Below are 27635 nucleotides of genomic sequence, written 5' to 3'. Positions count from 1 at the left end.
AAGCAAGCAGGCAGATATCTATGAGGCCAGCTTAGTCTGTATAGTATATTCCAGACCTGCCAGAGGAGTGAAACCTGCTCTCAAAAACAACAAACTAGGGTCTCGGGTCTGTTCTTTAAAGTTCATAACTAGCCAGGGGGCGGTGGTGGCACACACCTTTAATTTCAGCACTCAGGAGGCAGAGGCAGGCAGATACCTGAGTTTAAGCCCAGCCTAGTGTACTAAGGTAGTTCCAGGAGAGCTAAGGCCACACAGTGAAACCCTGTCTCAGAAAAAAACAAAAAGGTCATAGCTATCTTGAAATGGGTAAAAGCAGACAGCTGAAAAATGTAGCAGTATGTGGTGGCTTCTGCCTCAGTCCCAGCACTTGGAGTCTGGGTCAGAATTTTAACGTATTTGAAGGTATAAAGTATATCCCAGGCTGTCCTGGACTAGAGTTGAGAGTCTACCGCAAAATTCCCACCATTCCCACAAAGGGCAACTGTGAATGGCTGTGGGGAAAGTGATGGGCTGTTGAATGGGGAAAGGCACCTTAAGTTAAGCCTGAAGACCTAAATCCAATCCCTGAAGCCCATATGGTGGACTGAGAGAATGGACTTCTGTTTCATTTGACCTCCACTGGTGTAGCCGTACATAAATGAATTCATGAATATAGTGGGTCCTCATTCCCTAGGTTTCGTTACAGTATCATGCTTTCTGTGTCTGAATCCACACACAGTATAGTAACTTTTTGGAAATGCTACAAACCATGGAAGCAGGCCTGGGGGCACACAAAAGCCAAGCATACAAAAAAGCCACAGCAGCTAGAACTTCAGAAATCAAGCAGGTCACAAATCTTTTTTTTTTTTTTTGTTCTTTTTTTTCAGAGCTGGGGACCGAACCCAGGGCCTTGCGCTTCCTAGGCAAGTGCTCTACCACTGAGCTAAATCCCCAACCCCACAAATCTTTTTTTGGTTTGTTATGAGGATTAAGCCTCATCACCGTGGGCATGCTAATAAACATTGCCCATGGCTGAGCTACATCTCTAGCCCATGTATGTGTATATATGAATCTTTGTACGTTTAAAACATTTTTCAGTGAAGGTTCTTTTGTGTCTTTGTGGCCCGGGCTGGCTTTAAAGTAGTCATCCCAACTCAGCCTCTCAAGTGCTAGGATTACAGGCTTGTGCTACTACTCCTGGCTTCATTTATCTATTCTACAACTTATAATTTCCAAACAGTTGCAACCGAAAATATGTTTGTGGCTAGAGATAGAAGGACTCACCTGGTTGAGTACTCAGCTAACATACACAAAATTGCAAATCTGATTCCCCATAACTTAGAAATAGTATGCTGGTAATTCCAGCACTGGAGTAGAAACAGCAGCAGACCACAAGCAAGGTCCAGGACAGCCAGGGCTATACACTGAGAGTGGTCATCTTTACACAGTGAGTGTGATTAATGGTTGGTTTGTGGCCTCTTCTCCGCACCCAGGAATAAGGACAAGTCAGTAGAGATTTGACAAGACACTAGGGCAGAGGAAAAATCTCCCTAAGTCTGCTAGATAAGGTCTTGAGTCAAGCAGAGCATGGAGACATACACCTTTAATCTCAGGTCTCAGGAGGAGGCAGGTAGATATGAGTTCTAGGACAGGTAGAACTACAGAGAGGTTCTTTCTCAACAAAATAAAAATACCTTGACCTAGGCTTCCCAAGTGGGTGTACAGGTTCTTATATTTGCTACCAATGACAGTTTGGACAAAGCCCTGTAATTTGTTGATCTGATCTAAAATATTAAATCTAGCCTTTATATATATAGCACTTTTAACTATGGGACCTGTTATCCCAGCAGGAGACCAAGGCAGAAACAGAAGTTCAAGGCCAGCATGAGAAATACAGTTAAGACCCCACATGAGGGCTGGAGAGATGTCTCAGTGGTTAAGAGCACTGACTGCTCTTCCAGAGGTCCTGAGTTCAAATCCTAGCAACCACATGGTGGCTCGCAGCCATCTGTAATGGGACCCAATGCCCTCTTCTGGTGTGTCTGAAGACAGCTACAGTGTACTCATATACAATAAACAAATAAATCTTTTAAAAAACGACCCCCACATGAAAAAGTAGACTAATATACAGCTAAGTGCTCCTCAACAAGCATCAAGCCCGTTTCAATCCCCAGTACTGTGGCAAAAAGTATGGTATGCATGCAGGACTCAAAACACTGTTTTTCAAGCTAGGATTTCTCTGTATCCCTGGCTGTCCTGGAACTCACTCTATAGACCAGGCTATCCTGAAACTCAAGAAATCCACCTGCCTCTGCCTCCTGAGTATTGAAATTAAAGGTGTCCACCACCATAATCCAGCTTAAAAAAATTTTTTTCCCAAGATTTATGTATGTATTGAGTACACTGTCACTACAGATGGTTGTGAGCCACCATGTGGTTGCTGGGAATTGAACTCAGACCTCTGGAAGAACAGTCAGTGTTCTTAACTGCTGAGCCATCTCTCCAGCCCCCTTAAAATTTTTTCTAAAGATGCATTTGTGTATGTTTTGCCTACATGTATATATGTGTACCATGTGCTCAGGAAAGACAGGTGTTGGTTTTTGGAGCCATCATGTGATGTGGGTATAGAGAATTGACGTCAGGTCCTCTCCAAGAACAGTAGAGCTCTTAAGCACTTGAGCCAACCTCTCCAGCCCCTCAAAACACTTAAGGTATTTTTTTAAAATGTGAGTGCTTGTATAATTTCATGTGCACTATGTGCACACCTAGTACCCAAAAGGCAAAATGGCCATCGGACTCCCTGGAACTATAAGTTGCCTAATACGAGTATTGGATGTGAGTTTGAGGGTCAGCCTGGTCTATACAGTTCCAGAATGGACAGAGCTAAATAGTCTGTATCAAAACAAATAAAAACCTTCATATACTATCTCATGCTTATGAACAAAAAGTGCCATGTAAATATCCCCACTACCAAGCAGCTAATCAAGCCTAGAAATATCTACTGCAAACTGAAGACGGAGGTCCTACTTCAACTGCCCTCCGTTTATCTTCCCATATCGCCCTTCCTGGTCACTCAAAGGACACAGGCATATAGAGAACCCAAAGGACACAGGCATATAGAAAACTCAAAGGACACAGGCATATAGAGAACTCAAAGGACACAGGCATATAGAGAACTCAAAGGACACAGGCATATAGAGAACTCAAAGGACACAGGCATATAGAGAACTCAAAGGACACAGGCATATACAGAACTCAAAGGACACAGGCATATAGAGAACTCAAAGGACACAGGCATATAGAGAACTCAAAGGACACAGGCATATAGAGAACTCAAAGGACACAGGCATATAGAGAACTCAAAGGACACAGGCATATACAGAACTCAAAGGACACAGGCATATACAGAACTCAAAGGACACAGGCATATACAGAACTCAAAGGACACAGGCATATAGAGAACTCAAAGGACACAGGCATATACAGAACTCAAAGGACACAGGCATATACAGAACTCAAAGGGTCTATTTATTAGGAAGGAAATGTCAGTGCTTTATCAAAGATGAAGAGGTCAGACAGAGATGGTGGGATGGAGGACCCTCAGCTGGGACACTTCTTGGCCACAATGAGGACAGCAGAAGGCACGAGTCCTAAAGGTGGAAGAAAGAGTTTGAATTACAAGGATACTTAGGTTTTGGGCTTTCAAATTTCTGGACACATACTATATCCTTTAAACCCCTTCTATCCTAACTGACTATTCATCCCAACCCATCCCAACTACCCCTCATTCCTTTAAGCCCCGACTCCTGGTCTCACATAACATACCCAGTTCCTGCAGAGGCCGTTCCATGTCAGCCTCTGAGAAAGCCCGTCTGGGGAAGCCACTGAGCAACTGCACCGGGTCCTGGTCCTGTCCAGGTTCCTCCCCTCGGTGAAGCTCCACATAGAGCCTCACAGCTGCCAGCTGCTCCCGGGCCCGGAAGGTTTGGGTCAGTGAAGTCCCATCAGGCAGCCTAACCTAGAAGGCAAGAGAGATGCAGTACTATGAGCACTGAAGCTGTTGAGGACTAGGTATGGGGGCTCATGCCTATAGCCTGAGCACTTAGGGAAGCAGTACAGGCAGATTTCTTAAAGTTCAAGGTGAGCCTGGTCTGCACAGAGCTCCAGGGCTGGAAGAACAAATTCAAGGCAGGCATCAGGTACACAAGACCCTGTGTTAAAACAGAACTATGAATAAGCAGGGTGAGACCAGGTAATAGCAATGCCTATAATCACAGCACACAGAAGAAATAGGAAGAAGGTTCACCAGAAGTTAGAGGTCAGCTTGATCTTCATAGTCAGCTCCAGGCCAGTACAGCAGGACCCAGTCTCAAGACTAAAAAAGGGAGTGGTAGCACATGCCTGTAATCCTAGCACTCAGGAAGAGGCAGCGGTAGCTCCAAGTTCAAGATCAGCCTAGTCTACATAGTGAAACCCTGTCTGAAGTGCCAAGAAAGGAAAGGAGGTACTACAGCTGGCCCTGCTTTCCTCGGAGCATCTGAACCAGCACAAATACTATTTAAAGGACCCGATGAACAATCACTCGTACTCCGCTTCAGTAGGTGATGGTAAAGGACTCCCTGTCACCTTCCAAGATGGAATTACTTTTACAAACCACTGTAAGTACCATGTTATGAAAACAGCCATGTAATGAATCTAAAACTGCTTAGTAAGAATGAAGTAAGGATTTAAATAAGACAGGCAGGTGAAATTTGATCTCTCCAAAGAGTAGAGCAGATAGGATTTCAAAAGTCACGTACAAAGAAGGGAGAGATTTGGCAAAGGGGACTCAAGTGTCAACAGCTCTGGGCTGGACACTTTATAAGCCAACACAGAGTTCCAGAAGCAAGATGGTCACTTGAAAACAGTACCTGTATGCGACACTGGTCATACTCCCTCTTCGTAGGGGGCTCCTGGCGGGGAGAAGAAGGAACAGGACCTGGATCTGTTGCTGGTGGGGATGACCGAGAACCCACGGTACCACCATACTGAAAGACAAAATGAAGTACTAGCTCAGGGGTAGTACACTAGTCTAGCATGTATAAAGGTTCCACCTCCAGCACACGGGTAAAAAACAAACAAACAAACAAACAAAAAGCCAAACCTACATGAGGTTTGGCGACTCGCAGCTTTTAGTTAAGAGTACTTGGAAGGCTGAAGCAGGAAAGTGCCAGGAGTCTGAGACTGGTCTGGGCTACAGAGTAAAACTATGCCTCAAAAAAATCATGCTAAGCACATGGTTTTTTTCCTTGAGAATGGGAAGGAAACTGACCCACCTATTCCATTATACCCACAGACTTCCTCATCACCCACCTTCTGGGCTCTCTCTGCTTTGTCCCTTTCAATTTTCTCTCGAACCCTTTGTCTAGAAGAGAGACAGGAGGAAGATAGGTCAGACATGGGCAAGGCAAGTCTTCATTTCTTCCTCCGTTAGTGACCTATGAGTCTTCAGACCTGGCAGCTAGCTCTTCAGCCTTCTCCCTCCTGCGCTCCTCAGCAGCCCGGCGTATCTCATCTTCCTGTAGTTTCTGTCGTGCAGCTGACAGCTCTTGCCCTTGTCTCCTCCGCTGCTTCTCTCGTTCTAAAGCTTCTCGCTCCTCTCTTTCTTCACGTTCCCGCTGCTTCTGCGCCACAAGTTCCAACATTCTGTTTTGCAGAGAAGAAAAAGCTGAAGCTGGATATGGAGTGGGAAGGTGAGTTTAAACAGAGAATTAACAGATTAAAGGATTGTGTTCCAAGACAGATAAAAGAAAACAAAGCCCGGTTGGGGGTTTAGCTCGATGGTAGAGCGCTTACCTAGCAAGCACAAGGCCCTGGGTTCGGTCCCCAGCTCCAAAAAAAAGAAAAAAAAAAGAAAAAAAAAAACAAAGCCAAGACAGTAACATAAAAAGGGCAAGCTAGGTGGTGACAGTGCACCCCTCAGTGCTCAGAAGGCAGAGGCAGGTGGATTTCTTGAGTTTCAGTCCAGCCAGGTCTATAGAGCCAGTTTAAGGACAGCGGGGATAGAGACAGACTCTGGCTTGAAAAAAACAAAACCAAAACCAAAAGAAAAAAAAAAAGGTAGCTCAGTGTTAGAGCACATACATTATGCATGGGGCCTTTTTGTTTTTTGTTTTTTTAAAAAGGGCAGACAAGAGCCAGGCACGGTGGTGAATACCTACAGTCCCTGCACTTGCAAAGTAGGGGCCAGAGAATTGGGATTTCAGGGGAGTCTGCAGCCACGCAGGAGTTTAGACAGTCTTGTGCTGTATGAGATGTTTCCTGGTGACTCCCCCAACATCCACTAACTGGAAAGGCCAGGTCTGTCCTGACTTGTGTTTGTATTTGAGAAGAAAGGAAGATGACCCATGACCCTTGGGAAAGTGTGTTAATGGGCTAGCTATGGTGATCACAACACTCAGAAGAATGTGGCGTTGCATTTAGCCTAGGTTCCAGGCCAGCCTGAGGTACACAGCTAGACCCTGTCTCAAAAAATAATACAGGGCACAGTGGTGAAGACCTGTAATCCCAGCACTCTGGAGGCTGAGGCAGCAGGATCCAGAGTTCAGCCTGGACAGGAGTGAGGCAGGCTCCAAACAAAACACACACACACACACACACACACACACACACACACACACACACACACACACACACACTGAACTTGCACAGTTACCTCTTAGTCTGTTCTTGCCTCTCCTCTTCAGTCAAAACGGGTTTGCTTTCTCCAGCAGCAGACCCAGATCCTACAAACAAGCAACTAGTATTATTATTTATAGTGAAAGCATTCTGGTTTCCTCAGGCCCTCACTAGATAGCTAGAATCACAAGATGTCTCCCAGTCAGGACCTTCAGGACCAACTTGCTCTGAGGGCGTGGGTTCTCGTCCCAGGATATGGCTGAGAGGAGTCTCTAGAGGCTCGTCCACATCGGGGTCGTCTTCATGCTCCATAAGCCTGGGCAGAGAAAGTTGGCAGGGGGTTAGCCTTGAGGCCGCCTTTCCCAGAGGCCCCCAAACTTCCTCCACCCGTGCCAGTCGCTCACCAGTCCATCGCAGCCTCGATGCCCTGGTTCCCTGTGAGGGCCAGAGCCTTCTCCCTGAGGGCAGAAACACCGTGAATAGCGCCCACCAGCCATGGTGACAGTGAGGCCCGGCAGGCCCGCGGCCTCCCACCACAGGCTAGAGGGGAGGTTCCCTTACGCGCGTCCCCTGGGAAAGCCCATCTCGATGAGGCTCTCCAGAGCCGTCAGCTCCGCCATGGCGCCCGCCTCCGCTACCGCGGGGACCTGCGGTGAGAAGAAGGAAGGCGGCAAGGGTCAGCCCGGGGCGACTCCGCCCGCGACGCCGCCCTCCCGGCGCTCGCTAACTCACCGGGCGGGGGACCCGGGGACGGGGGGTGTAGACACTGAGTGAGGAGAGTGGACGGGAAGCGGAAGTGCCCTGTCTGTTTGTGTCACGTGGAGACAGGGTGGACGGGTGCCGACGAGAGCCCGAAAGATCCTTCCTGGTGGGCGGGGACATCTGCGGACGGAAACTGACAGGAAGAAGACCCACCCACCGTGAATAAAGTCCAGACCCGCATGTAGGGCTTTAGAAATTAAAGAGGGCCTGTGTCATGGATCAGCGGGTAAAATCGCTTGCCGCCCAACCGAAGTATGTGAGTTCGATTCCTAAGACCCACGAGTTTGATACCAGAGAAAAAAGGATTCCTGTTAGTTGTCTTCTGACCTAAACACACGAGTTGGAGCATTCATGATAAGCAATACAATTTTATTCTCTTCTTTCTTTTTCGTTTTTCTTTTCCTTTTTTAATTTTTATTTATTTATTTTTACTTGTTTGTTTGTTTGTTTGTTTATTGGTGTTTTGAGACAGAGTTTCTCTGCATAGTACTTGATGTCCTGGAATTCTCTGTAGACCAGGCTGGCCTGTAATACAAAGAGATCCACCTGCCTCTGCCTCCCAAATGCAGTACTGGGATCAAAGTGTGTCACCACCGCCTCCCTGTGTTTTTTAATTTTCCGTTTTCTTTTTTACTTCTATTTCTGTCTTTTTGAGACAGGGTCTCAGAATATAGCTCTGGCTGACCTGGAACTCAATACCAAGACCAGGCAGACCTCAAACCCACAGAGATCTGCCTGCATGTGCCACCCCACCTAGTGGTGATTATGTAATTTTAAAAGAAGAAATTGGGGGCTGGAGAGACGCTCAGCAGCTAAGAGCACTGACTGCTCTTCCAGAGGTCCTGAGTTCAAATCCCAGCAACCACATGGTGGCTCACAGCCATCTGTAATGAGATCCGATGCCCTCTTCTGGTGTGTCTGAGGACAGCTACAGTGTACTCACATAAATAAATAAACAGAAGAAGAAGGAGAAGGAGGAGAAGGAGAAGGAGAAGGAGAAATTGGAAGAATAACCACTATGCATGTTGTTAGCAAATTACTTGTCAGGGGCTAGGGAGCAGATCTAGTGGTGTTTTGGCCTAGCACGCTTGAGTCTATGTTGCTCATCATCATCACGTCATCGTCACTGTCTTTGCTGTTTTGAGACACGATCTCATGAAGCCTTGGCTGTTCTAGAACTTTCCATGTGGACCAAGCTTTGAGACTGATCTCAAACTCACACACCAACCTGCATCTGCCTCTCTTGTCCAGAGTGCTGGGATCAAAGGCATGGAACAGCTACTTTAAATTAAATCTTTTTTTTTTTTTTTTGGAGCTGGGTAAATTAAATCTTGATTTCAGGATAGCCTGGTCTCTACAAGACTTCAAAAACCAAAATCTTAAGTTCCGTTGGTACGAGAGCTTGCCTCCTGACATCTAAGTTGGATTTCTACAACTTGAGTGGAAGGGGAGAACCTACTTCTCCAAGTAGTAATTTTTTTTTTCAGAGCTGAGGACCGAACCCAGGGTCTTGCACTTGCTAGGCAAGTGCTCGGCCACTGAGCTAAATCTCCAACCCTGTCCAAGTAGTATTTTTTTTTTGATAAATCATATGACATGTATTTTATTTTTCATTTTTTTAAAGAATTTATTTATGTATTCATGTACACTGTAGCTGTCTTCAGACACACCAGAAGAGGGCATCAGATCCCATTACAAATGGTTGTGAGCCACCATGTGGTTGCTGGGAATTGAACTCAGGACCTCTGGAAGAGCAGTCAGTGCTCTTAGCCGCTGAGCATCTCTCCAGCCCTGTATTTTCTTTTTTCTTTTTTTTTTTTTGGTTCTTTTTTTCAGAGCTGGGGACCGAACCCAGGGCCTTGTGCTTCCTAGGTAAGCGCTCTACCACTGAGCTAAATCCCCAGCCCCCTGTATTTTATTTTTAAAAGACCAAGTTTTTTTTTTTTTAACTATAATATTGTTTTTTTTTCTCCATCTTTCTTAACTTGGGTTTTCTTATTTACCAAGTAGTATTTTTATCTCCTGACCTTTACCAACAAGAATGACATGCAAGGCCCCACTTCCATAATACATCGATAAATATGATCAAAACTAATTAAAATTATGATTATAATTAATTAATAATTGATTATAATTAATTAAAATAAGGCTGGATGTGGTGGTGCACGCCTTTGATCCCAGCACTTTGGAGACAAAGGCAGTTAAGTCTCCTGTGAGAACTCTGTAAGTTCAAAGCCAGCACGGTCTATGGAGGGAGTTCCAGGACAGTAAGATTCACATTAGAACCTGTCTCCCATGCATCCCCTCTCCCAAAACAACTTTTGATATTTGGGATGTAGCTCAATGGTAAATTAGCCTAGCAGTGTTTATTAGGAGCCATAGATGATTCATACTCTTGGACCTACTCACACTGTTGGAGGGATCTAGCCACCCTCCGTCCTATTGCCAAAGGGGTAATCTATCCTTGATTACCCCTTGATCTACCCCTTTCCTCAAGAGCAGGATCTATAAAGCCATGGTAGTTGATACTTGGCCAGACAGTATGACGTGTTAGTGTTGCTGTGCATTTCTTCTCCAGCCCCTCAGGATAACCTTACATGGTATAAACCGGGCCCTGAGCCTTTGGGCTTGCCGTACCAGCTCTCTGCCTGAAATGTCCTGCCTTTTCTAGCTCTAAGGTAGCTCTAAGGATTTCTCATTTCTTTAGACTACCAAGCTTTGCTTGCTTACGAGTCTCTTTTTTCTTTTTTCTTTTTTTTTCTATTCTTTTTTTCGGAGCTGGGGACCGAACCCAGGGTAGCAAGCGCTCTACCACTGAGCCAAATCCCCAACCCCACAAGTCTCTTTTCTCAAGACAGGGTTTTGCTGTGTAGCCCTGGCTGGCCATGAATTCAGAGATCCACCCGTCTCTGCCTTCTGAGCGTTGGGATTAAAGGGGTGAGCCACCATCACCTGGTGCTTTTTTTTTTTTTTTTAAATTTAGGAATACATCAACCAATTGTTCTTTTTATTACACAGCATGAACAAACACAAAATCAAGACAAGCATTTTCTAGATCTTGCTGTCAAGCCTGTGGCGTCAAAACTTGGGCAACAAGGGAGGCAGGACCACGAGCTGAGAGACTGGCTAGGCTCATGGAGACCCTGCCTGGAGCAGAAATAAACAGGGTTAGCAACACACATTGAACTCTGGACATCAGGAGTGTGCGCACCCACACGTGCTCCTGTAAAAACAACCCCCCATCTCCAATGGCTCATTCTAATCTGTTCTGTGTGTTTGTTAAAGATAACAAAATTGCCTTTATTACACATTTCTGCAAACTAGAAAATCCAAAGGCCTATTCCAATTACCTTCTAAAGCAAACTACCCCAAATTCTAGTTACAGTGTTTCTCAGCCCCCAGCTTGAGGCTTCTAAAGTTCACAGAATGCTTTAACTCATTCTCCATACTTTGGGTAAATTTAAGTCCTTCACATGAATTCAACCGTCACACTTCCTACATAGTTGAAAGGTTAACAAGACGTGTTCCCCAGCACCAGGAAAAGTTTTATCTTTAAAAAACAAAAACCAGTTTTCAGGTCTGCTGCATGGCATCATGAGCAGCAAGGATAGTGTACATAAACCGACTGTCCTAATTCTTCCGGATTTTAGCTTTCTTAGACGGATTCCATCTCTGACGATGGCAGGAAGCACAGAGACGTCTGAGTGGCTCACTCTTCCCTTCCTACTCATTTCCTTCAAGCCTTTGTTGTCTCTGCTCAATCCCAACAAATCTTCTCATCCTTGCTCCGGCATCTCTCAGCACCACCAACAATGTGTGGACCCTTCTCTTGGGAAAGGCTTTGAACTTCCCTCAAGATTCCTTCACATCTGTTCTCCACAGGCCTGCCCTGAATCCGGACACTGAGGCTGTGATGACGTGCTGACCGTTCGGCACTGGGGTTCAGGGTTAGCGTTTTCATGACCTTTACTAGTGTTTCTGGTTGTAGGACTTCTGAATCAGCGGACGCGTCCTCGTCATCTTTCATTTGAGGAGCTTCTGGGACTACAACTGGGTCGACTTTCTCTGGTGGCTCCTCCATGGCGGTGGGCAGAGGGCTCAAAAACTAGCTCCGAACCAAATTGCTTAGTGTTTGAAAAGACCTAAACCCAAGCCCCAACTAGCAGTGACGAAGTCAGCCATGCTTTTTTTTCTAATGGCAGTGTATTATGTATTCCTGTGTAGCCCAGTTGGTTGTCCTGCCCAGGCTAAGCTCAAAGGCATGGCCATTCTGCTTCAGCCTCCCCATTATTAGGATTATAGGATTATGTGATTTATCATGCTTGACTTGATGTTCTTCTTTTTTCTTCTTTTCTTTTGTTTTTTGGTTTTGAGACATGGTCTCATGATATAGCCCTAATTGGTCTGGAACTCATTACATACATCAGGCTGGTCTGGAACCTGGATATGTGCCTGACTGCCTCCCAGTCCTTACGATTTAAAAGCATAGGCTTCGTTTCACTTTTAAGTTATACTTATCTATTGACAGGTGCTCTAACTTTTTTTAGATTTATTTATCACGACTGTTTTGCATGCATGTATGTGCGGCTACACCAGTGGAGGTCAGATGAAACAGAAGTCAGTTCTCTCCATCTACCACACGGGTTCCAGGGATTGGATTTAGGTCTTCAGGCTTAGCTTAAGGAATGTTTCCCCACAGCCATTCACAGCTGCCCTTGGTGGGAATGGCAGGGATTTTGTGTAGGATCTCCAGATGTCCAGGATTCCCATGTAGACTCTCCAGGAGTCCTCTAGGTCTAAAGTGCCAGATCAGAATTGTCGCGACATTCAGCTTTGTAGACTGAGTAACTACTGATTCTCATTGATGAATTACCTGGACCATCAAGGAAGCCAATCTAACACACACGTGTGTATGTGTGTATATATTTCATATATAAAATGAGTACACACGGGGCTGCTTTTCCAGAGGTCCTGAGTTCAAATCCCAGTACCCACATGATGGCTCACAGCCATCTTTAAGGCGATCTGATGCCCTCTTCTGGTGTGTCTGAAGATAGCAACAGTGTCCTCATATACATAAAATAAATAAATCTTTAAAAAAAATGAATACACACACACACACACTCATTTCAGTTCCTCTAAAGAATCCTGTTTAGTACAGGGCCTAATCTGCCCATCTTTTATTTTTTACGTGTAAAGTGGTCTTTTTTTTTTTTCTTTTTTTTTTTCGGGGCTGGGGACCGAACCCAGGACCTTGTGCTTCCTAGGTAAGCGCTCTACCACTGAGCCAAATCCCCAACCCCAGTCTTTTTTTTTTTTTTTAAGATTTATTTATTTATTTCATGTATTGAGTACACTGTAGCTGTCTTCAGACACACCAGAAGAGGGCATCAGATCTCATTACAGATGGTTGTGAGCCACCATCTGTTGCTGGGAATTGAACTCAGAACCTCAGGAAGAGCAGTCAGTGCTCTTAACCGCTGAGCCATCTCTCCAGCCCATAAAGTGGTCTTTATTTTAATTAGATGTATTCACTTTACTTTATGTGAGTCTTTCACCCGCATGTATGTTCATGCACTATGTGCATGGTCGGTGCTCTCAGAGGTCAGAAGAAGGCATCGGATCCCATGGAACGAAGTTACAGGTAGCTACGAACCACTGTGTGGGTGCTGGCAGTTGCATGCAGGTCCTCTGCAAGAGCAGCATATACTCTTAACTGCCAAGCCATCTCTCCGCACCTATTCTGCCTGCCTTCAAAACTGATCCTCTTCACTGCCAGAAGAAAGGCAACAGGACACAACGGCAGGCTTTTGCAGACCTGCTTACATTATAAATAAGACATGGAGACTTCTGTACAGTTTAAACCCGACTCCCCCTTACTCTATATGTTTTTTTTTTTTTTTTCCGGTGCTGGGGACCGAACCCAGGACCTTGCGCTTCCTAGGTAAGCGCTCTACCACTGAGCCAAATCCCCAACCCCTATATGTTTTTTCTCAATAATTCTATGTTCATTTCCTGTCAACTCTTTGCTTGCTCCATCTCTTGACCTAAGATTTGACTTTATTTAATCCTGCTTACAATATACAAGCAGAAAGCTCTCGGATTAAAGGCATGTGCTAAAGCTGAGTCATCCCACAACTAAAAACATTTCCCAGCAAATAACACAGTGCCAGGGTTTACAATGTAATCAAAGAGCTGACAAGATGGCCCTGCGGGGAAAGCACTCACTGCCAAGGCTAACAACCTGCATTCAATCCCTGGCATTCACATGGCAGAAGGAGAGAACCAAGTCTCTCAGTTTGTCCCCTGACCTCCACTCTCTCACACAAATAAAAAATAAGGGGCCGGAGAGATGGCTCAGCAGTTAAGAGCATCAGCTGTTCTTCTAGAGGGCCAGGGTTCATTCCCAGCACCCACATGGCAGCTCACAACTGTCTAACTCCAGTTCCAGAAGGTCTGACACCCTTACACACACACACACACACACACACACACACACACACATATATATATATATATATATATACATACATACCCATCCCCGGTGGTTGTAGTGATGTACACCTTCAATTCCAGCACCACAGAGGCAGATGGATCTCGTTTCTTCCCTTTTTGGACACTTGGTTTCTTCCTGTAGATCTGATGCCCTGTTCTGGCTTTCATAGATTCCTGTGCACACACAGCATGTGTGAAACTCACAAGCATACACACAGACGCATGAAAATAAAACAAATATATATTTAAAGTAATACAAAATTTAAACATTTCGAAAACCCCTAAGTGAGGAGGGCACTGAATGTTTGGGAATGAGAGGATGAGTGGGTGAGGCTTGAAAACACCACACTGGAAACTCTGCCACAGCCGGCGGAGGCAGCACTGTTAGTGAGCTAAGCAGGCACCAATCTGGTAGAAAAGTGTAACATCAGCCATCTTGGAGCAGAGGGATGGTGGATTTACTTACTTATTTAAAAACAACAAGAAAAGCTGTTTCTCTGCAGGGAGGCTACATCTACTTTTCCTTTGGCGCTGCTGAGTGAGATGGCTGGTTTTGAAGAGAGACCTGGGTTCAGCTGTGGGGTTGTGCTGTGAAAGGCAGCCTGGGCCCTGTTACTGAAAAGAAGGAAGCTGCCTGGGTCTTGAGCCCACCTTCACTGTACTGTTTTATGTGGTACTGTATGTGTGCGCCGAGTCCTTGTCTGTCCCAGCCCTCCACCCACCCTGCCTGTTCCACTGGGGAGTTTCGGGTTAGGTAGACTTCCCTGCAGGTCCTGTTCTAATAGGCACAAATACAGGTGCACATACATGTAACTGTTCTACAGGTGTGCAGGGCATCACACAGTCTGAGAATGTGTGTGAGTGAGGCAGTACCCACATCCTCAAATTCAAGTCATTGCAGTTCCCTTTTCCCTGACAATAAAGAGGTTTGGGTTTTGAGGTTGCCTTTTTTAAACCAAAAAAAAAAAAAAAAAATGAAATTCATGCTACTGACAAAGCACAGGAGACACGTCAAAAAAAAAAAAAAAAAAAAGAAAGAAAGAAAGAGAAGAAAGTTTGGTTGGTTTCATTTTTACTTATTCTAAGGAAGAGGAAGACAGTGACTACTGGTCAGAGCTCCTGTCCTGATCTGTTCATCAAGGCACCTTTCCTGAATTTCCTGATAACACAGTTTAACTGTGACTATAGTTATGGGGGCAGGAGGGAAGAAATGAAAACTCCAGAGTTAAAGGATATAGAAAAAGAAATACAGTTGTTACAAATAAAAATACAGATTTAGGAGTTGGGGATTTAGCTCAGTGGTAGAGCGCTTGCCTAGCAAGCGCAAGGCCCTGGGTTAGGTCCCCAGCTCTGAAAAAAAAAAAAAAAAGAAAGAAAAAAAATGCAGATTTCGAAGACAAAAAAAAAATCACAACCCAACCCAACCCAAAATGTAAATGCTTGAAAGTTGGCATCACAAAAGAAAAGAAAAGCTGTCTCTTGATTTGCACCCTCCAAGATGCTGTGCCAAAGAAGTTAGAAAGAGGAATGTAGGGGCTGGGGACTTAGCTCAGTGGTAGAGCGCTTACCTAGGAAGCGCAAGGCCCTGGGTTCGGTCCCCAGCTCCGGAAAAAAAGAACCAAAAAAAAAAAAAAAAAAAAAGAAAGAAAGAGGAATGTACAATAAAAATTAGAGAGGGTGGGTGGGTTGGAGACATCCTTGTGGAGACTGGGGGGTGGGGGAAGGTATGACATGTGGAACAGTTGGGGGATGGACCAAGAGGGGAATAATATCTGGAGTGTATAAATAAATAAATAAATAAATAAATAAATAAATAAATAAATTTTAAAAAATTCCAGGTGTCGCTGGGCAGTGCTGCCACAAGGCTTCAATTCCAGTATTTGGAAGGCAAAGGCAGGCCTATGAGTTCAAGGCCAGCTTGGCCTACAACGATTGTTCTAGGACAGCCAATGCTACATAGACAAACACTGTCTTGAAAAACAATAAATAAATAAATAAATATGCTTTGCTTAGAGAAATTTCTTTTGTTTTTCTTTCTCTTAATTTCTTCCTTTTTTCCGTTCTCTCTTTTGTGGTTGAGAGACAGAGACAGAGATAGAGACAGAGACACAGACAGAGAGAGAGAGAGGCTTGCTTATGTAGCCTAAGCTAGCCCAATATTCACTATGGAGTCCAGGTTAATCCAAACTCCAGATGCGCTCGCCTCAACCTCCTAAGTATTAAAATTACACTTGTGTCACCAGTCTTAGCTGAATTACCTGTTCTCTCTTTTTTTTTTTTTTTTGGTTCTTTTTTTTTTCCGGAGCTGGGGACCGAACCCAGGGCCTTGCGCTTCCTAGGTAAGCGCTCTACCACTGAGCTAAATCCCCAGCCCCTGAATTACCTGTTCTCGCTGCAGACTGCTATGTGAGGTGACTTTGAAAGGTCATGACATTGGAGGCGAAAGAGTTCACCAAGACTAAGAATGCAGAAGTTGAGAGGTTATTAGACTGTATTTCGGTATGGCTGCTGCAGGTGGACAGTAGAGAGTTCACACAGTCATTCCAAGAGGCAGCACTCTGTGAGAAGTTTCCTGAAGGCCGTGGGCAGTGTTTCATTAGCATGGACTCCCGGAGCAATCACAGCTAGGGTTTATGGTAATTCTTTCTGTCAAGATAATGGTCCCACTCCAAAGCAATGGCAGCCTTGTATTGTGCCCATCGGTAACAATAGCCCTGTTGTGAGTTTAGAATCCCTCAAAGCTATCAGTCTTAGAACTATCAGACTGTCCCCACGGACAGACCAGAAAATCAAAACATTAACAAGGAACAAGGATCTGTCTTCTGAGCTAGGGAGAGACATACAGGTCTTGTCATTGTTGCTGATTTAATACAAAGTCATGGGCCAAGGACATAAAAGACGTAAGAGTTTCTTCGAAGGAGGAAGGGAGGCTTTTGCAAGAGATTGGGGTCAGATGGTAACCAGATCAAAAGTCTTCAGTGGGGGCTGGAGAGATGGCTCAGCGGTTAAGAGCACTGACTGCTCTCCCAGAGGTCCTGAGTTCAATTCCCAGCAACCACATGGTGGCTCACAACCATCTGTAATGGGATCCGATGCCCTCTTCTGGTGTGTCTGAGAACAATGACAGTGTACTCATATACATAAAATAAATAATATTTAAAAAAAGAAAAGAAAAGATGGAGTCAGGCTTAGGGCTGTCACTGGTGCTGTGACAGATTTGCTATGGTTTGTCCTAGTGTCCTAGTAGTATAATGTACTGAGGGGTGGAAGAGTCTAGTCTAACAGGAGCGGAACCTAGTGTAAAAGACTTTGAAAGTCCCGAGGCTGAGGTTGTTCCTAGACCAAGGAGTCTGCTTGGTATCCTAAAAGTGAAGGGTGGGGGGTTGGGGATTTAGCTCAGTGGTAGAGCGCTTGCCTAGGAAGCGCAAGGCCCTGGGTTCGGTCCCCAGCTCCGAAAAAAAAGAACAACAACAAAAAAAAAAGTGAAGGGGGAGGAGGGGACAGTAATATTGAGTCTTGAAAGGAGTTTTTATGGGAGATTTTAAAACACTTGTGTGTACATCCATGTGCATGTGTGTGTGCATGTAAGTGTATGCTTGATAGGGGTATGTGTTCACGTCCACATGAAGGTGTGCATGCATGTATGTGGATGTAGATATTTGTGTGAATGTGTGAGGGGAGGACATGTGAAGGCTAGCAGTCAACGTTGTCTCAGGAAACAGGGTATCTCAATGGTCTGAAGCTGACTAATTAAGCCTTGTCACTGAGCTCCAGGGATCCACCTGTCTTTGCCTCCTTAGTGTCCAGATTACAAGCATGAGACACCATGCCTGGAATTGTATTTTTTAAAAATACAATTATTTATTTTATGTATATGACACACTGTAGTTCTCTTCAGACACACTATTACAGATGGTTTTGAGCCCCCATGTGGTTGCTGGGAATTGAACTCAGGACCTCTGGAAGAGCGGTCAGTGCTCTTAACCACTGAGCCATCTCTCCAGCCCTGTTTTATTTTATTTTTAGACATATTCATTTTTATTTTATGTATATGGGTGCTTTGCCTGTGTGTCTGTCTGTGAACCACTGAGTGTCTGGTTCCCATGGGGACAAGTTGTATCCTTGGGACTAGAGTTACAGATGGCTGTGAGTCACCATATAGTTGCTTTGTTCTTTGGAAGAGTCAATCATGCTTAACTGCTGAGCCATCTCTCTGGCCCCTACTTAATTTTTCAAAGTTAGCTGGAGAGATAGCTGTGGGTACCGAGAACCAAACTCTTGTCTTTTTGGTGTGAGCCTAGCCTTTAGCCTCTGAACCATCTCTCCAGCCTTATATATACAATGATTATGCATACAATGGTCTGTCTGCCTGTATGCCCCATGGCCAGAAGAGGGCACCAGATCTCATTATAGATGGTTATGAACCACCGTGTGGTAGCTGGGAATTGAACTCACAACCTCTGAAAGACCAGTTTAACCTCTGAGCCGTCTCTCCAGCACCCTGATTTGCTTTTTATCTTTTTGTGTATGGGTGATTTTGTTGTTGTTTGTTTTGAGACAGGGTCTCTCTCTACATAGCCCTGGAACTCATTTTGTTTACCAGGCTGACCTTGAACTCACAAACTCATAGAATTCTTCCTGCCTCTGTCTTTTAAAGACATGAACCACCACACACAGCTTAATTTATTTTTGTTTTACTAGCATGGGTGTTTTGCTCCAGTGTGTGCATTGCCTGTAAGGCCAGAGCTGGTGATAGATTCCCTGGAATGGAGTTAGAGAAGGATGTTAGCCGCCACATTGGCAAGAGCTCTTAGCTGCTGAGCCATTTCTCCAACTCTATTTTATTTTATTTTATTTTATTTTATATTTATTTATTTTGGCATTGGCTAAGATCTTTATTGCATTTACTGAGACTATCACACTTTCTCATGGAAATTCTCCAAACTTCATTAGAAGTGGTAGTGGTAGTGTGAGTCTTAATCCCTACTCTCAGGCTGCAGAGGCAGGTGGATCTCTGAGTTTGAGGCCAGCCTGGTCCACACAGCAAGTTCCAGGACAGTCAGGGCAACATAGAAACCCTATCTCAGGAAAACAAAGACAGACAAACAAAAACCCAACCAAACAAATGGTTTGGGCTGTCTATATATTAAACTTCATATTATTTAAAAATTAATTATACTGGGCCAGGCATGGTCACACATGATGTAATCTTAGCATTTGAGAAGCAGAGGAAGGCACATCTCTGTGAGCTTGAGGACAGCCTCCCATTCCAGGACAGCCAGGACTATGTAAAAACAACCTGTATCAAAAAGTCAAAACTGAGATAATAACATATAAATCAATTATAAATTATGCTTCTTAAAAAAGAAACAGGGGCTGGGGATTTAGCTCAGTCAGTGGTAGAGCACCTGCCTAGCAAGCGCAAGGCCCTGGGTTCGGTCCCCAGCTCCGAAAAAAAAAAAAAAAAGAAAAAAGAAACAGAATTTCTCCAAAACTAGGAAATTACTCAATGCTGGTCAGCCAAGCATGATCCTTATACTACTGACTGCCTACAGGGCGGGTGGGCTCCCTCTGCAGAGGAGAGCGTGTGTGGGGGGAACACAGCACGCACTTGGAATATTTAGTTTAGCTGACTAAGAGAATTAGAAGTTTCAAATAGTTTTAGAAGAACTTTAGAATAATTAGAAGTTGTAAAATATTTTTTTCCAGATAAACATTAGGGTAAAAAGATCTGGAGAAATGGCTCAGTAGTTAAGAGCATTAGCTGCTCTTCCAGAGGACCATGGTTCAATTCCCAGCACTCACATGGTTTAAATTTTCATTTATTTAAAAGATTTATTTATTTATTTATTTATTTCATGTATGTGGGTACACTGTCGCTGTCTTCAGACACCAGAAGAGAGCATCAGATCCCATTACAGATGGTTGTGAGTTACCATATGGTTGCTGGGATTTGAACTCAGGACCTCTGGAAGAGCAGTCAGTGCTCTTAACCACTGAGCCATCTATCTAGCCTTCATTTTTTTTTTTTTATTGTGACTTGTCAAACAACTATCTGTATCCCTACTCTCTTATGCATGGTTCAACCTTTCTTTGGAGATAAAAGTTCTTTAAAGTTCTGTGGTGATTAAAATGCCTTTCATGCAACAAGACCCAGCTGTTTGGTTTGGTTTTATATTGCTTTGTATGTAGAAAAAAATCCATCTATTGAGGTAGGAGCTGTAGAAGGAAGGACAAGAGTAAGAAAGGGTTGAAGAAGGTGGGGAAATGTCAAGTCTTTTCTGAAGGGAAGTGGAAACAGAATATTTTTTTTCCTTTTTTTTCGGAGCTGGGGACTGAACCCAGGGCCTTGCGCTTGCTAGGCAAGTGCTCTACTACTGACTGAGCTAAATCCCCAACCCCGGAAACAGAATATTAAAGAAACCCAGTGTCTGAAATGTGGGAGAACTCAGGACTGGGACTTGCTCAGGACCACATGTAACTCTAGTCCCAGAGTGACCACTGCCTTCTTCTGGCCTTCTCTGGAACCAAGCAACTATATGCACACAGGCATAGAGGCAGGCAAAATATCCATATACTAAATGAACAAATAATTCAAAAATAAAAACATCAATAACAACAAAACTCCAGCATTTCTCTGTAGCTCTGATTGTCCTGGAATTTGCTCTGTAGACTAGGCTGGCCTCAAAACTCAAAGATCCATCTGCCTCTGCCTTCCAACTGCTGGTATTAAAGGCGTTCACCATCACTGCCTGGCCAGTCTTCCATTATTTGACTGCCACATTTAATGACTACATCAGAAGCCATTGTTAGACAGTTTTGTAGTTTAATCACTAACTCCCCAGCCTTCCTTCCGTATCCCATACCCAGGGTTAAAACAGAAACACATTCCCATAACATAACTATGTATTTAAGGAAACCAGAATTCTCACAACATTCCCCCTTCTGTTTTATGCCATTGATTGTATTGTGTTTAGTGAGAAATTGTGAACACTGACATTATCAATGAACCCAATGCTTTTGCGTCAGTAGCTTTTTTCTATAACCTGGTGACTCTCAGCTGCTCTTGCCTGAAAGGGCCCATATTGTTTTGCTGGGGAGTCTCAAGCTAGGCCCGCAAAGCCATTTCCTGATGGCAGAATTTGCCTTGTATGCCCCCTTGCACCTACACTCACTAGTCCGGTGGTATCCCTTGCCTCCTCGATGCTAGCACACCCATGTTCTCGCTGCCCAATGTACATCCCAGGGACCCATTGTTCAGGTCTCCCTGCTGTGAGTACCTTATGTGTCACAGTTAATGCACCAGCATCTCGATATCTGAGACTTCCAGCTATAGCTTGTCCTATGATGCTGGCACGAAGCTCCTGAGAGCCAATATCAGTCTCGTCCCTTGTCTACTCATCCATTGGTACTGCCCAAGCCTTTAGCCATCGAATAACTCTTTTACGTTTGGTATTTGCATTATAAAACACCAATGTCTCATCAATACCTCATTTTTTTTTTTCCAGAGCTGGGGACTGAACCCAGGGCCTTGCGCTTCCTAGGTAAGTCATCAATACCTCATAGTCAATATCTCTATTAATTTTTCACATCAGGGTCTGAGATGGTTTTGGTTACAGCTGAAACCAATCCTTGCAAGAAACCTGTGAAAGCTTCCCCAGGGCTTTGCAGAACCTTATTGAACCAGGTGGACATTTTCCCAGGTTCCTCAACTTCATCCCAAGCCCTTAAAGCTGTCAAGCAACATCGTTCTATAGCAGCGGCATCAAACTGAACCTGTTCTTTAGGTCAGAATTCTGTCCTTCACCTAGCAATTAGCTTTAGTGATATTCAATCCTCTTGCTCTATTTTTGGTGTTCAATATTCTTGGCTTCCCCCCTCCGCTGACCAATCTCCAGCACAGCTATCACCAATTCCTTCCAATATCGGGAAATAATTCTATTTTGGATAGCCCAGTACTTAATATTCATTTTATAGGGGTTGGGGATTTAGCTCAGTGGTAGAGCACTTGCCTAGCAAGTGCAAGGCCCTGGGTTCGGTCCTCAGGTCCGGAAAAAAACAAAAACAAGAACAAAAACAAAAAAAAAATATTCATTTTATATAAGGGGAACAAATTCCATAGGAAATAATAGCTTCTTCAAAGTCCCTCAGATCTATCACTTCTATAGAACATCACATTATCTCACTATGAGCAGCACATTAGCAGTCCTATGCTGTACAATGTACTGGGGAAACTGATGGTGACTTTGCAATACCAGACCCTCCTCTGGCAGCACACTTGACAAGATTAACCGTTTCTCCCAAATCAGGCTGGGAGCTCCCACTCTTGTCACCAGATCTGGACCTTTTATTTCTACCTTTGCTGGCACTACTCACTGCCCAAGTGCTTCTACCTATAATCTCTCCAGTTGCATGGACAATGCTGTAACCCTTTCAGAAATGAGAGTATAGAGTGACCCTTCTGGTTTCCCATTTCATCCATTTTTTTTAGATTCCTTCATTTCCATCCACAACTTTCAAACTGCTCAGCCACTCTCCTAACCTTTTTTGAGACAGGACATAGGAGGAGAAGGAGGAAAAAAAAAGAAGAAGAATGAAGAAGAGGAAGGAGGATGAGAAGAAAAGAGGAAGAGGAAGAAGAAATAAAAAAAATCCCCTCTGGGAACAAAGCAGTGGGGGAGGGGTTGGGGATTTAGCTCAGCAGTAGAGCGCTTGCCTAGCAAGTGCAAGGCCCTGGGTTCGGTCCCCAGCTCTGAAAAAAAAAAAAAAGAAAAAAGAAAAAAAAAGCAGTGGGGGAGGGGAAATTGCCTTTCCCATTCTGCCTAGCCCTACATCTGGCACCACTTATAATCATAACTGTACTTTTTGGCTACCATGGGTTATTTTATCTGCCACCCTTATTCCACCCCAATCCCTTCCAGCCCCGCCAACACTAGGTAGGTAAGAAAGGTTAATAGGGAAAAGGAGGCATAGATCTCTTTAGACTGCTTCCTGCTGATTAGGGGCATCAAGTTCCTTGGGGCAAGTCCAATCTTCAGGACATGGCCAACCAGCAGCAGCAATCATCAGCAACAACAGTAGGAAGCAGCAGCAGGGGAGCATCAGGGGGAGCATCAGGGGGAGCATCAGGGGCAGCAGCAGGGGGAGCATCAGGGGCAGCAGCAGGGGGAGCAGCAGGGGGAGCAGCAGGGGCAGCAGCATGGGGAGGGCAGCAGGGGCAGCAGCAGGGGCAGCAGGGGCAGCAGCAGCAGCAGGGGCACAGCAGGGGGAGGAGCAGCCCCTGCAGCCTCTAGGGCTCTGGCATTTATGCCCTATCAAAAGTCCCCAGGATCTTCACCTGGCAGAATCATGCCCTGCCAGAGCCTGGGAAAAATCATAGCTGATATGAACAGTCTGAAGCAGCTCCTCTTCCACACCTGGGATTAAAACAAATACACATTCCTATAACATAACTGTGTTTTTTAAAGAAACCAAAATTCTCAGTACACTCTGTATATAACTCATAACAGGGCAAGTTTTTCTTAATTAACGGTGAAGCTAACATAGTCAGCTGGGAATGGATGCTCTTTCTAATTAAAGACTCGGGAGCTATTTCCTCATTCTTCTGAAATGTTCACAGAGAAGCTGAGGCAAAGCCTGAGAGAGAAAGCAGGCAAACTGAACCATGTGAGTCCTGCTTGCAGAAGCGTGTGCACTGGAACCTGCATGGGTTGCTTGCTGGTGTTTTAGATGAGTCCCACACTGTCACCCACATGCATGGTGCTGAGGGCACTTGATAAGAGTCCTGCCGAGGTTTGTAAATACCTTCTCATATGCAGTGCTAGATTTAGTGTGTGTTGTTTAAAAGATGAACAATGATACTTTCTTTCTTTTTTCTTTTTTTCTTTTCTTTCTTTCTTTCTTTTTTGAGACAAGGTTTTTCTGTGTAGCTCTGCTGTCCTGGAGATCTCTCTCTCTCTCTCTCTCTCTCTCTCTCTCTCTCTCTCTCTGGACTAGGCTGACCTTCAACTCAGAGATCCGCCTGCTTGCTTCTGCCTCCCAAATGCTGTGATTAAGGGGGTGCACCACCAATGAGAATTACAAAAAAGACAAAGAAAACCTGAACAAGTTACTAATTCCGTGACAAGGTCTCACCGGGTAGCCCTACTTGGCCTGGAACTTTATGTAGCCCAGGTTGCTCCCCAATTCACAGAGACCCTCCTGCCTCTGCCTCTAGAGTGCTGAGATTAAAGTGTGTGTATATCTGGCTTCAGGGGTGGATTTAATGTTTGCTAGGATTTCTTATTAATTTATTGAGCACTTGGGTAATAATAGCTTTGTCTCCAAACAGTCAAACACAAAAGCAACCCAGTGTGGTGGCACACACCTTTAATCTCAGCACTCAGGAAGTGGAGGCAGGAGGATCTCCGTGAGTTTTATGCCAAAGGGGTAGAAAGGGCTACAAGGTAAGTCTCTATCTGCAACAAACAAACACAACACAAAAGTGTGTATATTCGGTCCCCAGCTCCGAAAAAAAGAAAAAAAATGAAAAAGGAAAAAGAAAAAAAAGTATGTATATTGCTTTGAAAAACAGGCAAACCTTTGATCTTAGCCAAAAGGCTAAGAGTGATGGAAATCATATATGCAATTAAACAGGATCATGAAACTAAAAATTTAATGATTTCAGATTCCCTTTAATGTTAATACGATGGAAAACAATTACACAAACGTGTGGGGAGTCAGTAACAAACAAAACCACTAACTTGTGTAGACAGAAGCTTGGGCCTCTGCCTCTCCCAGTCCATGCTGATATTTAATCCTCAGCTTCCGTAGACGCAGCTGCACTCTGAGCAGGCTCATGCTTACGACAAAACAAAGGTAGCAGAAGGACATGGCTCCCAGCACATCTACCCTGCAGAAGCTTATTCCTAGCATATATGCGGAAGCCACCCACGGTTGCAGAGGCCTTTTGAGTATAACAGGTGTTGGCAAAACCCAGCCAACAGGCCAAACCTGGTCTGCCACTTGCCATGAGGGGCCTATGAGCTATGAATAGTTTACATTTTTAAATAGCTACATTTCAAATTAATTTTTATTTTATGTGTATGACTGTTTTGTGTATGTATGTGTGTGTGTGTGTGTGTGTGTATGTATGTATGTATGTATGTATGTATGTATGTATGTACGTACGTATGTGAGTGCCTGATGCTGACAGAGGTCAGAAGTAGACATTAAACATTGAATGTCCTGGAAATGGAATTACAGATGGTTGTGAGCTGCTATGTGGATGCTGGGAATAAAATTCTGCTCCTCTGGAAAAGTAGCCAGAGCTCTAAACTGCTGAACAATCTTTCTATCCCGCCCCTCTTTTTGTTGTTTTTGCTTTTTTTTTTTTTTTTTTTTTTTTGAGACAGAGTCTTACTGTATTATCTGGGTTGGCCTGGGATTTTTCTATGTAGATCAGGCTGCTTTGGAAACTCAGGGAGATCTGCCTGCCTCTGCTTCCAGGTTGCTGGAAATTAAAATTGTAAACCACCATGCCAGGCCTTACATAGCTTCATTTTAACTAGCTATATATAAGTACATATATAATGTCTGTAATTTTATCCCCTCAAGGCCATAAAGCTTAATCATTTTCATCTGACCTCCAAGGAATAATTGCTACTTTTCTAATCCCCAACAGGGAAGGAACATAGTGACTATTTAGTTAGGGACCGAAGATGTCGGTTCTGAGACTAACTGCCCGGGCTTAGGCTCTGGCTTGGCTGTGTCTCTGGTGCCAGGTGGCAGCAAGCCCCGTACTCCTCCTGGGAGCGGGTTGGGCTCTCCGGATGAGGCTGGACTGCACCAGAGTTGTTTGTAGTTGTGGGACACTCATCAGAGAGCGTCTGAATTTTGGGCAGTACTGGTACCTTGACGTCGTCGGGGGCAACCCCACCGGTCACGAAGACAGAAATGCCAGACCAGGGCTGCACAGCTGAGCAGAGCTAAGACTGTGCCTACTCCCACGGCTGCGTGGACCAGGGTAACAGGCTTAGGCGGCATGATAAACTTGCGACAGGGCCCAAGGGAAGGGCCAGTCCAGTTCTCAGGACCCTCAACATCTGCCCCAGGAACATTGCTCTTACCAGCGTCATTAGCAGCCACTACACAAAGGACATAAGCAACCCCAGGCTTCAGTCCTTTCACCTCTGCTCTTCGAACTGTAGCATTGAGAGAGGCACTCTTCTGTGGAGCCCCGTTGCTTTCCCAAAGCAGAAGCCAGTAGTGGCTGACTGGAGAGAAGGGAGCACACCAGTGAGCCACTGCATAACCTTCTTCAGCCACTATTTGCACTTCTACCAGGCGAGGAGGCTCTGGCTGTTGATCTTCCCTGGAGAGCCCTGGGCACAGGCAGGCTACTGACCCAACCTTCTGCAGCTCCTTGCAGGGCACCTGCAGGTGGCGGCAACGGTCATAGTCGCAACGGACAGCTAAGGAAGGTGTAGTTCGCGTCACATCATCTTCTTCCCCTACCTGGTAGTCTTCCATGGTCAATATCTGAGCTTGGGAAACCAAGGAGGTGGTCATGGCCACCAGCCACAGAAGAGAAAGAGAGCCCAACATGGAGTCTGGAAGGGAAGGAGTGAGTGGGTAAATGCTCAGCCTTCCAGGACAAGACCTGTGTGAAAAACACGACATAGGATCAAGTTGGGCAAAAGAAAGAGGTGGGCTGAGCATACAGTCATTGTCAATTGGCTTCCGAAGCCAGTGCCCTAGGGTTTTTTGTTTGTTTTGGTTTTGGCTTGTCTAAGGCTGCTCTTCAACTCCTCCTGTCCACACTTCCAAATCATTAGGATTATTAGTGCGTGTCACAAATGACTGTTTCATTTGGGATAAAAATAATGAAATACAGCCCTTCAGGAGAGACAGCTGTTTGGGAAGCACCATGCAAAGTGCCTGAAGCAGGCATCATATGGGTAAACGAAAGTGCTGGGGAAAGAGGAAGAGGAACGGAATCATTCAGTTCAGGGAGGAAAGTCGAGTCTGCGGCCACCCTAGACCAATGACCAAGCTAGGGCTATGCTTAGTGAGATTCACAGAACTCCAGAGAGAAGACAGGAGATAGAAGGACGAAAGGGTTACTGGAGGACACTGGAGTCCTCACTCCCAACCTACATTTGTACAAATCCTGTCCAAGCAATTCAGACTTCACTTTGTGCACCCACCCTCTTCCCTGGACCCGCAGTAGCCTCTCACCAGTGGGTAGGCCTCGACACAGTGAGTCTGCCTCCAGACATCCGTGGCTATCAGGCGGAGAGATCCCTGTCACAGTGCACTGTCAGGTTGTATCTTCAATTCTATTTTGGTTGAGAACTTTTATACTCAACTCTGATGTCACCACCTAGCAGCCCCTGTGTGCCAAGAAGAGGGCTGGTTCCTTCAGAGGGACTGAGTCACGGGGCCAGGGATAGGGGAAGCCACATGCAGCGGTTTCAGCTGGAGGCCAGGATGCCTGGGTTCTGACAGAGGAATGAAATGTGGAAAGCAGCCAGGAACTGAGAATCCAAAGGCTACAGTCATGTGAAGGGATGGGGAGAGGAGGATTATTGGAGGGAGGGAGGGCACCTGGCTGATATTAGACAGGAAAACATCTGTGGATGGCTTGGGGCCTAAATCACAAAAAGCTGTTTTGGTAAAAATCCTACCACATTCATGGCAGTCATTTCCTGTCTTCTGCCTCCCAATGGACAGAGAAGGGAGGGCGGTAAAGTTCAGAGTGA

The 27635-nt window shown here is 45.0% G+C and overlaps 2 protein-coding genes and 1 pseudogene across 12 annotated transcripts; all 3 read right to left on the bottom strand.

The window, feature by feature from the left end:
• Window positions 1-3486: 3486 nt before the first annotated feature.
• Ubxn1 (UBX domain protein 1) lies at window positions 3487-7404 on the bottom strand. Its single transcript, NM_001034829.2, has 10 exons — window positions 7369-7404; window positions 7198-7283; window positions 7041-7094; window positions 6846-6952; window positions 6674-6743; window positions 5473-5664; window positions 5332-5383; window positions 4890-5006; window positions 3805-3997; window positions 3487-3629 (listed from the first exon to the last, which is right to left on the bottom strand). The coding sequence occupies exons 2-10, from the start codon at window positions 7254-7256 to the stop codon at window positions 3580-3582; spliced, it is 894 nt and encodes a 297-aa protein (NP_001030001.2). The 5' UTR covers window positions 7257-7283; window positions 7369-7404; the 3' UTR covers window positions 3487-3579.
• A 2969-nt stretch (window positions 7405-10373) lies between these two features.
• Window positions 10374-27208, bottom strand: Lrrn4cl (LRRN4 C-terminal like). Of its 11 annotated transcripts, none has more exons than XM_087591974.1 (5): window positions 27112-27208; window positions 26389-26533; window positions 26001-26307; window positions 13934-14067; window positions 10390-10545 (listed from the first exon to the last, which is right to left on the bottom strand). In XM_087591974.1, the coding sequence occupies exons 1-5, from the start codon at window positions 27150-27152 to the stop codon at window positions 10531-10533; spliced, it is 642 nt and encodes a 213-aa protein (XP_087448100.1). In that variant the 5' UTR covers window positions 27153-27208; the 3' UTR covers window positions 10390-10530. The 11 variants fall into 11 exon arrangements, 10 of the variants coding, with proteins under 10 accessions (XP_087448099.1, XP_087448101.1, XP_087448096.1 ...); XM_087591976.1 differs by having other exon boundaries at window positions 26389-26483; XR_015642088.1 differs by lacking the exon at window positions 10390-10545 and adding exons at window positions 11770-12400; window positions 12830-13089 and having other exon boundaries at window positions 26001-26533.
• LOC147997047 (developmental pluripotency-associated protein 3 pseudogene) lies at window positions 10952-11546 on the bottom strand (annotated as a pseudogene).
• Window positions 27209-27635: the final 427 nt, after the last annotated feature.

This window comes from Rattus norvegicus, chromosome 1 (assembly GCF_021556685.1).
Source record: "Rattus norvegicus strain SHRSP/BbbUtx chromosome 1, alternate assembly SHRSP_T2T, whole genome shotgun sequence".
NCBI lineage: Eukaryota > Metazoa > Chordata > Mammalia > Rodentia > Muridae > Rattus > Rattus norvegicus.
Note: the sequence above shows the minus strand (reverse complement) of the source record. Positions and strands in the feature narration are given on the sequence as shown.

What these genes read in the sequence shown, in the direction of transcription:
- Ubxn1 (NM_001034829.2), bottom strand. Translation starts at nt 7,256, where the DNA reads ATGGCGGAGCTGACGGCTCTGGAGAGCCTCATCGAGATGGGCTTTCCC. An exon ending in GGCTTTCCCAGGGGACGCGC is followed by an intron (nt 7,095 to 7,197) that starts GTAAGGGAACCT and finishes TTCTGCCCTCAG; the next exon opens with GGAGAAGGCTCTGGCCCTCA. An exon ending in AGAGCAAGTTGGTCCTGAAG is followed by an intron (nt 6,744 to 6,845) that starts GTCCTGACTGGG and finishes GCTTGTTTGTAG; the next exon opens with GATCTGGGTCTGCTGCTGGA.
- Lrrn4cl (XM_087591969.1), bottom strand. Translation starts at nt 27,152, where the DNA reads ATGTCTGGAGGCAGACTCACTGTGTCGAGGCCTACCCACTG. An exon ending in GTGTCGAGGCCTACCCACTG is followed by an intron (nt 26,534 to 27,111) that starts GTGAGAGGCTAC and finishes TTTTTCACACAG; the next exon opens with GTCTTGTCCTGGAAGGCTGA. An exon ending in TTGCCCCCGACGACGTCAAG is followed by an intron (nt 14,068 to 25,784) that starts GTACCAGTACTG and finishes GTGTGTGCACAG; the next exon opens with GAATCTATGAAAGCCAGAAC.